At 34.1% G+C, this 9,992-nt stretch overlaps 1 protein-coding gene across 1 annotated transcript; it reads left to right on the plus strand.

Annotated features, from left to right (window-relative positions):
- Positions 1-6,336: 6,336 nt before the first annotated feature.
- Positions 6,337-9,355, plus strand: LOC131074168 (cysteine-rich receptor-like protein kinase 10). Its single transcript, XM_059218881.1, has 8 exons — positions 6,337-7,174; positions 7,341-7,424; positions 7,636-7,779; positions 7,867-8,012; positions 8,119-8,329; positions 8,405-8,639; positions 8,730-8,880; positions 8,975-9,355. The coding sequence occupies exons 1-8, from the start codon at positions 6,355-6,357 to the stop codon at positions 9,353-9,355; spliced, it is 2,172 nt and encodes a 723-aa protein (XP_059074864.1). The 5' UTR covers positions 6,337-6,354.
- The last annotated feature ends 637 nt before the right edge of the window (positions 9,356-9,992 follow it).

The raw sequence follows: 9,992 nt of genomic DNA on the forward strand, positions 1-9,992 counted from the left end.
CATGGTGCTTCAACCCCCTCACATTGATAAAAGTATAGAGATTAGTTTGAAATGCGGGTATGAGTTTGTGCTGGTTAAAAACTGCTAATTTGTTTGAAATGTAATTTCTGTATTGGGTTAACTTCAATTTTGAAGTAATAAGTTTGTTTTGATTATGGCAGTTTTTTTTGTTTTTTTTTTTGTTGTTGCAAATAATGATATTTAAAGGATTTATTTAGTCAAGGAGATTTATTGTGTCAAGTTTGATTGAAATGTCTTATTGAAAAGGGATAAAGCATTCAATAGATACAAGATATTATTTATGGTACAAGCTCTTGAAAGTATTAAATGAAAATATATGAAGTTTTGTGTTATTTTTGGAGGTATATGGTTTCATCATTGTTTTGCTGTTGATATTCTTATCACAATTACATATATGTCAAACATTGTTGTGTTTTTGGAGCCACCCATTCTACACTTGACAAAATCATTGAAATTTTTAATGGATCTTTAAACAATTATGCTTGGACATTCGGAGTCATCTTTGTTACACATGATAGAGCCTTCAAAAACTTAGATGATAGTGTTATCAAAAAAATTAATGTGACACCAAAAGTATAATCTATAATAGGTTCATCTTGTAGGTTGGTGGTACTAAAGGATGAAGGATTTTCTAATCTATAATCCTTAGGGGGGATCCCTAGGGTAAGTTTTAGGAACAATGTAATAAGGGGGGGAATGTTGGCATTTATTACATTGTGGTTATCCACAATTAATGCAGTTATTATAACCACTTCAGTTATCACAACCACCGCATCAAATATTTTGTATAAACTCTCCTTACTTCATCAATGATACAATGAACATTGACCATTTTGTTTCTTCACAATAGAGACCAATATTAACTAAAGTGGTGGTACCTAATGAGACCCCGTCACCAGTAGAAACTTCCTCAACTCCATCCATAGTAGAGAGTGTGTGAGGTGAAAAATGATGATGATAAACTATTCCAGAACCATGAAAGATCTAACCACAAGAAAAATCCGAGTTCTACAATACAACATTTACCATACACCAATGAAGAAACCCAAGAACATGCAAATTAGTAAATTAAAACAAGAATACTATGCACATACCAAGTAGGGTTTGGTTTCCAATGTCTCCTATCTCCATTGATATTGTTTGATATATTTGCTCTCAGATTTTTGTATTGTGCACAAGAGCTCAACAAAGAATGGATTGCGGTTGTAAAGTCGATTGATCGCAACAAATCTTGATAAATGCATTAGGATCTTAGAAGGATAAAATAATCCTGTTATATAGAATACCTTTAGAAAACAGAGGGATAAGATTAAGAGGTGATAATTTAAATGGTTGACTAGGATTAAAGGGTAGGTAAAAGAAATAATAAAATAATGAAGGGGTAGGTAGAGGAAAATTAAGAGATAAATGACATGTGTCATGAAGAGAAAAAGATAATGAATTAATTAAATAGATAAAAATCAGTTTAATTGATAGAAGACTTAGGATAAAATAATTTAATAAATAAACTATTCATTGAATTAAGCTAGGATGATTTTATGTATGTACAGATACAAAATATCTTGACAATAGAAACCAAAGGAAGGAGGTTATTAAAGATTCCATAGAGAGATCCCATCATAGACAAGGACAACAAGACCACCTAACCTCAAAGTGTGATAAAAATAGTAAAGCGCTAAAAAGGCCTCCATCTTGGCACCATCAACAAACTATGGCATTGATTCCTATTTACCAACAACCACCACCACTAGAGACTCAATAGCAACAAAACTATTGGAGCCCATATCTTCTCTATTCTCTTCTCCATCCTTGATAGAACCACTTATCCATCGCCAAAACTAGATCCATGCAACCTAGAAGCTAAGGAACCTAGCAGTCAGCTCTAGTGAATCTCCCTCATTGGGTAAACATTTGAGAAATTTCCTACATTCTTCAATTTCCAAGCACAACTAGTAAGGAAATGGCTCCTTAATAGCTCCCTCATCATAATCCTCTACAACTATGACCCATCCTAAAATTCTAACTCCATTACTATCACTAATTCTAATAAATTATTTATTCATTGTGGTAAAATGTATCAGTAAAGAATCTAACTTCCATTGGATTATTTATTGCAACTTAGTTTGGTACGTTTATAATTATGTTGTTAGTTATGATTTAATTGCTATGTTACTCCAATAATGGTTCCTTGATAAAGGTTCTTGCATTAGACTAAATGTAATCATCAAGTTTTATGGTTTCTTTATTTGATATTGAAGCATCAAATCAATTCTTGGAATTATTGAAGTATCGTTCTTTTATAAACCACTTGATTTTTCATATACACCCCAATAGAATTTAAGTGTATAATATCACAGTAGATCTGTCATAGAGATGGATAATTGTATCCTTTCCACAATTAAGTTAGAGGATCAATATAGGGTAGAATTATTTTAGATATTTTTCCATATTTTCAAAAGGGTTCCTACAAAGGTCTTGCAAGACAAGAAACTAGAAGAGGTATGAAGTGGTTAAAGGCTTCAATCTCTCATACTAGAGTATTTGGTTGTGTAGTGTCAATTATAGTCATTGGTGATCACTTTGGTATTTCTCCTTTTATACCATTAATTTTGACCAATTCTATACAAAATAGTGTGTAATTTTAAAGGCGTAGCACCTGTTCTTACTCTCTAGCTTAGTTCCTAGCCTAGAAAGACTCAAAAATGTCTTCTACTATGGCACCTAACTCTATGGTCCAGTCTAAAGGGGCCCAAATTTTATCCCTCTAATGGTCAACAAATATTGAGCTAAAAGATGCTCCCAATGTAAACCTTTCTCAAAATGTTTAAAATGTTTCATGAGGCTTAGTATAAAAGGAAGTCTCATCCTATCGTTTTGAACATTAATTACTCACATCTCTTCATAGAAACTCAATCAAGATTTAGAAAGAAACTAAAAATTTCCAACGTAGAAAAGGAGAAATGGATGACCTTGTACCAAGCAACATAAACCTTTCATGGGACTTAAATGCAAGGAGATTCATAGAAAAGGCGCAATGGATAAATTTTTCATTTCCTTAAGGTTGTTAGTCTTTTCTCTCAAAGGTTAAGCTCTCTTTTTCATCATCATTTTTGTAGGGGAGGTTGATTCCTACCTAGGGTTTGACTTAGGCAAGCCCCTATACAACCCAACACCAATTTCTTTGTTTTATATGTATAGGATCCAAGTCTTGTAAGGCTCGATTCTAGATTCATGAAGTGCAGATTGAGACAAATAGATCCAAACTTTGAAGAAGCATAAATCCTTGGTCACTATCAATTAGCCAAAAGATTGACACTTTTTTGAGAAAATTTCATGGACATTATATATGGCACATCGTAATACATTTTTTTTTTGTATTATATTTGCATCAAATATTTTTAGGTTACTGGTGCCTAACTATATTGACCAACACTTTTGGGCTCAAGCGATAGACACCAATCCCTTTCTAATTATTATTTCTAGATCTTTCTTCAAACTTTATAGATGTGTTCTATAACTTACTTTTCATGTTGATTACTATCAATTTTGCATCTTTATACCTAGTTCTTACATTGTCTCATTCTATCTTATCAAATCACAAAAGAATAATAACTTAATCATTGTGCCTAGCTCTCCCAAGGGTTTGAAGTTGGTCCTATTTATTGTTCTCTAATGTATGTTGATGTGAATGGATTTGATTCCTACTTTGCATGTTTGGACTAATGAACCTCATTTTCACAATCTTCACTCTAGTGAACCTAACATTTTTGTGCACAATTTTTTATTTGGATGTTCAAAATTGAGTTTAGTTGTATATCATTTTCACATTTGGAAACATTCATTGTTAAAATCTATCATAAGTGGTTGATTGATTATTTCATTTCTATATTGTAATTTTTAATCACTTGTTTCATTTCTATAGCTACAAGTCAATTTTTTATTTCTTGCATTATCACTTACAATTGTATAAAATGCATTGAGAGCATGAACCAATTCTATTAGCTTTTCCTTCCTTGTGTGTGAATCTCATCGCAGGTTATCCAAAATCCAATGTCATGGTGAGAAATTTTTAAAGACTTATGACTTCTCAAGGTTTAAACACTAAGAGTGTTGAGCTTGAGTTGGTAAACCTATCATGTCAGAGCTTGGATGAATCATTTTGTCTTAATCAAATACCTCCCATTTTCAGCATTGCTAGAAATCCTTCCCTTCAATCTTCTCGTAATGAGGGTGAGTATTCAATTCAAATGTTTAATGAAGAATTGGGGAAGATTGCCAAGCAATTGGAAGATATTCAATAATTTGTGAGTCAACACTACTTGGGTAAAGAATAAATCCCCTTTATTGAAAGTTTAGGTAGGTTGATTCAAAATGATTAACATGGTGTGGATGTTTTATGTGGTATAGCTTATATAGTAGATAAAAGCACTATGAAATTGGCTCGTTGTGCTAAAGTTCTTAGATAGGAAAATCCTCCAAACCAAGTTTAGACTTTCATGCCTATTCATATGTCTCTACCTAATGTGCCTATGAATAAATCTTCCATCATGGCTACCACTGCATAAAATGTTAATGCTATACATGTTAGTAGTGGGGTGAATCATATCAGTCAATATTCTTACATTTCACCTTCAACCAATCTTCCATTTGTTTCTCAACCATGTCCTCCCCCTACCTACCACAATGTTCTACATACTTATCATAGTATACCTTGAAACCCTACATCACAATCAATTTTTCTCAATACAATTCATCCACCAAAGCTACCATGAAACATTTGATCCAAAATCCAGTATTACTCAATCCAATTTCACTATTTCTATATATTCTATTGTTAGTTCATTTTCCATAGACTTCCTTAATACTTCTCTTCCACAACACATTGAGCTTCCTCATTTGGAGAAATATAATGTAAAAGGTAACCCCAATATTCATGTGAAAATATTTTCCTCTTTGTGTAGTGACTTCCATTATGAACCAAGACTTATTCAAAAATTATTCCCTCATTGTTTAAAAGATAAAGCTTTGTAATCATTTTACTTCATCCATGATTATTCAATTGACACTTGTCAACAATTGGTTGATGTATTCATTCAAAATTTTCAAAATAATATTTGTCTACAAATCACTTTGACTAATTTAGTGCATTGTAAACAAGGTGTTATTCATAAATTAAATATTTTCATTGGTAGATATAAACACCAATATGAACAAATTGCTTATATTATGTCTGAAGGTGATATTCAAAGTATTTTCATTAATAATTTACAAAAAGACAATATATATAAACATTTGTTTTTTGAACTCACATATGTAGAAGTAGATGATACAACCATATGAGCCAAGAATCATTAAATTCTATATTGATTGCACAAAATAATATATTACAATGAATGATTGAATTCTTATAAAAGGATGAGCGAAACCCTAAATGCATAACCTCAATGCTAGATTAAATTAGCTAGCATGAAGTGTCACAACATAATGAATGAGACAATTTAAACTATTATTGACTTAATTTAATAGAAGGAAATAACACCTCATTTTAGTTTAAAAATAATTTGATTATAAATTTCAAATAACTCAATTTTTTTTTTTTTTTTTTTTTTGGAAACTTGTTAGCACTCCAGGGTCGAATCTAGCCCAAACATGCCTCTGGAGATTTGAACCTTCGTGGATGTCATCTAATCTCTTAACATCTTCTTCACCAATTGTACCCAACAATTGAACTACAAGTCTTTGATATTCACTCATATTCTTTTATAAATAATACAAACTTTAATTTTTCCTCGACGTCGTGCAACTGCATCGAAAGTCTTGAATTTAGTCCTCCTCGGTTGCTATCATCTTCCACGTACAATTTATGTTTCACGTTGCAGTTTCCTAAGATGAAGATGATATTGACCAGAAAGATATCTCTTCTTCGAGCGGTTCAGTTTTTCATCTTGCTGATGTGTTTCCGCAGGCATGTCAAAGGGTCTCATTATCGAATGAAGAAAAACTGGCAGCTGGCACAGAAAATTGTATTTACCAAGTTACGTGTAATGGCGAATGCAACGTATTCATCACTAGTGACGTATTAATAGTGATCAATGTATCTATTCAATGACTTCATTTTTCTTATAGATTTAGGGATTCTGCTGTCTAATCACACTCTAGATAAACATCATCAGTTCTAATAGTCACAGTCGGTAGGCAATACCAACAAAGAATAGATATTTATTTTATTTTTATTAATCAAATTTTTTAAAAATAATCATACCTAATTCATCCGGCCTGCACCATCTGAGAGATTGGCTAAGAACCAAACTCGGACTTAACAGAAACAATAGGATGAATTATTACTCTTTACCCTGTTTTCCTTACAGAGGAACAACTTTTCTTTCAACCCTCTTCAATTTGTTGTTGGTAACGAATTTTCCTTCTGTTATATGCACATATGTAGGGAGCAGATGCGACAATACCTCAACTTTCGCTAATGGCAGCACCTATTCCACAAACTTAAACCTAGTTATCAAAGATCTGTATGTTAATGCACCAAAAAGCTCAGGGTTTAACATTTCTTCCCGCGGCCAATCTCCCAATAAGGTATATGGTCTGCTTCAGTGTACTGGAAATATATCAACAGAGAGATGCTCAAAATGTGCAGTGGAAGCAAATAACAGCATTCACGACCTTTGCCCCAGCGACATAGGTGGGAAAATATGGTTGGATGACTGTTTCATGCGCTATCACAACTCTAATTTCATTTCAACACTTGATACTACTGGATTTCACTTGTTGAACACGGTGGATATTAGTAAAAGTAGAGATGCTTTCGAGAACACAACCAGCAAACTTCTGTCGAATCTGTCTGACAAAGCCTACATCCCTGCAAATAAGGGTTTTGCTGCTGGATCAGCCAATTATAATGCTACTGGAATAGTATATGGTTTAGTTCAGTGCTGGAGAGATGTATCAATAACAGATTGCAGAACATGCTTGGCTAAAGCAAGAGCAAATCTGAGCGATTGCTGTTCTACAAAACAAGGAGCACAGTTTCTGAGCGGGAGCTGTAAGGCAAGATATGAGATTTACCACTTTTTTGACTCTGCACAGTCACCCTCTCCCTCTCCTGAGGGGTTCATGCCTCCACCTCCTTCCACACCAGAAAGTATGTCTACTCAGCTCCTTCTGTAATTAATATTATTTATTTGATCCATGATCCAACGGTTCAGACTATTATGCTATTCGAGTCAACAACCCAATTTCATATAGCTTTAGCTATTCTGGTTCTAAAACGACAGTATCGTACAATTATTTTCGTGTTATGTAGACAGTGAAAGACGCAGTAAATAACAGATTTCAACAGAACTCGGCAGAACAACTGCATCCACTGTCTTCCGCTGTCCGCATAACACAAAGTAATCTGCATACAACATGCCGTTTTGGAGCCAGCTGCGTCCATTGCATATTGATTTGTTAGTATATTTTTTAATGTATGCAAAAGTATCCTTTTACTTTATTTTATTGCTAGCAGGCATCTCCTAGAAGTCTAATCCAGTTTTCCTCTTTTCATTTTTAAAGCAATAGTTGTACAATTGTAATAAATAACTATTGAACTGTATTTTGCAGAGAAGTCTTCAAAAACATTACCTATCGTTTTGGGGTTTGTGGGAGGCATCATTCTAGTTTTATTTATTTGTCTGATCATATTCAGAAAAAGAGTTAAAGCTCTGTTTTTGAAGGGACCAATAGCTCTTGCTACTCCTAACCAAGGTGCTCCTTTCAAAATGTTTTTCTGGATGTGGTTTTAGTGTAACAAATTCTGCAGGCTTACCACTTTTCTCTGATTGTTTTCTACAGCTACAGAGATGCATGGGGTTTCCCCTGAATCTGAGTTAATGCAAGAACATAATTTGGCCTTCAGCTTAGAAGCTCTAGTAGAAGCCACACAAAATTTTCATGACAACAATAAGCTTGGGGAGGGTGGCTTTGGTGCTGTATACAAGGTGGGTTGACCCTAGAGTATCATCGCTTTAACAACATATGGACAGCTCTAAGGGATAACTAGAGATGGAAATGAAATAGCCTAAAATCTATTTTTTTATGTTTCAGGGGACCACTAGAGATGGAAATGCGATAGCAGTGAAGAAACTTTCTGCCAAGTCTAAGCAAGGCAAGAAAGAATTTATGAATGAAGTAAAATTGGTGGCTAATGTTCAGCACCGAAACCTTGCAAGGCTGCTAGGCTGTTGTGTAGAGGGAGATCAAAGGTTGCTTGTTTATGATTATTTTGCTAACAGGAGCTTAGACACATTTCTTTTTGGTAAGTGGCCATTGAACTTCAAGTTACTTTGGAAAAGACGAATAGGTGATTAATATTTTCTAATTGGGCTTGCAGATGTAGAGAAGCGTAAAGAGCTAGACTGGCAAAAGCGCTATAATATCATCACTGGAATTGCTCGTGGGCTTCTCTACCTTCACCAGGAGTCACAATTGAGAATCATCCATAGAGATATTAAAGCAAACAATATTTTGCTTGACCACAAACTCAATCCAAAGATAGGTGACTTTGGCTTAGCCAAACTTTTTCCTGAAGACAAGACACACATCCATACAAGAGTTGCAGGCACATAGTAAGAATCATAAAGATAATGCAATTTGTGTGCTTTCAGATTTAAATTGATCGTGGTTAAACATTCATAACAATTTTAATTTCAATGTAGCGGTTACATGCCTCCAGAGTATGCAATGAGAGGGCAGCTGTCTGTTAAAGTAGATGTCTATAGTTTTGGAGTAGTGCTGCTCGAGATCGTTAGTGGAAGGAAAAACAATGATATTGATCTTCCGTACGATATGCAACACCTTGTAGAATGGGTGAGATGCTGGATTTCACACTACCCATTTCTCTGAATTGTTACTGTATGGTGTTAGGATCCAGATTCTAGTGATTTAATGTCATTTAATGCAGGCATGGAAACTGTTCCAGGGAAGAAATGCGCTGAATATGGTACATTCAGAGGTATCAGGGGTCTGTCAGGAGCAGGCCTTAAGATGTATTCATGTTGGGCTTCTCTGTGTACAAGCAAATCCAACACTTCGTCCAGTTATGTCTGATGTTATTACGATGATCTCTAGCAGTTCAGTGACATTACCAAATCCTTCAAAGCCTGCTTTTGTAAGTACAGGTGAGAGCCATTCTTCAAAAACAGAACCGAAGTCAATGTCAAGTTGGGAGATTGACGAGCATAAAATTGTAACAAAATCACATATTTCTGCTGCAACTACGTCATCTTCATCGGGTATTCGTTCAGTAAATGAAACTTCCATTACCGAAGTAGAGGCTAGGTAAAATTATCAGGTCACCGCTTTTAACAACCATAACTCTGATTTCCATACTGGTGTTGGTATGTATGCAATTTATGTAAATGCTTCCTCAAATTTCAATGTGGAGCCAACTGTCTTAGTAGGGACCGAACTCATTTCTTGTAAAGCTGATTTTGATGGTATTTGGACAGTTTCTACAATTTCAAGTGGTATTTTATCATTTCAAATCTTCTAAAGATGTATGAGATGATTTATAATTTTAAAATTTATGGATATTTTTAATTATTTGGCAAAAAATAATTTTCAGTAATATTATATATGTTGATGTAAATAAATATTCATTATGGATATTATTACATTTTACTTAAGTTAACTTAGGATAATGCATCTCTTCGTAGTTTAGATTTGAGAAACTTAGGGAAGTGTGCATATAGGGATATAGCTTGTAGGAGAAATTCCACCTTTTGTGGTTTTATTTTGTTGTTACACTCCGCATTCAGTGGGTCATCCACCTCTTGTGGAATATTATATTATTTCTCCTACCCAGCCCTCGTATGTTTTACCTACCCTTGTTTCTCATTGAGTCACATGTCATGATTGTGTGCTCATATATCCATATGGCCTTGCCTATATAAGTAGGCCTATATTCATTTTATTGGTTA

The sequence above is a fragment of the Cryptomeria japonica genome, chromosome 4 (assembly GCF_030272615.1).
Source record: "Cryptomeria japonica chromosome 4, Sugi_1.0, whole genome shotgun sequence".
Taxonomy (NCBI): Eukaryota; Viridiplantae; Streptophyta; class Pinopsida; order Cupressales; family Cupressaceae; genus Cryptomeria; species Cryptomeria japonica.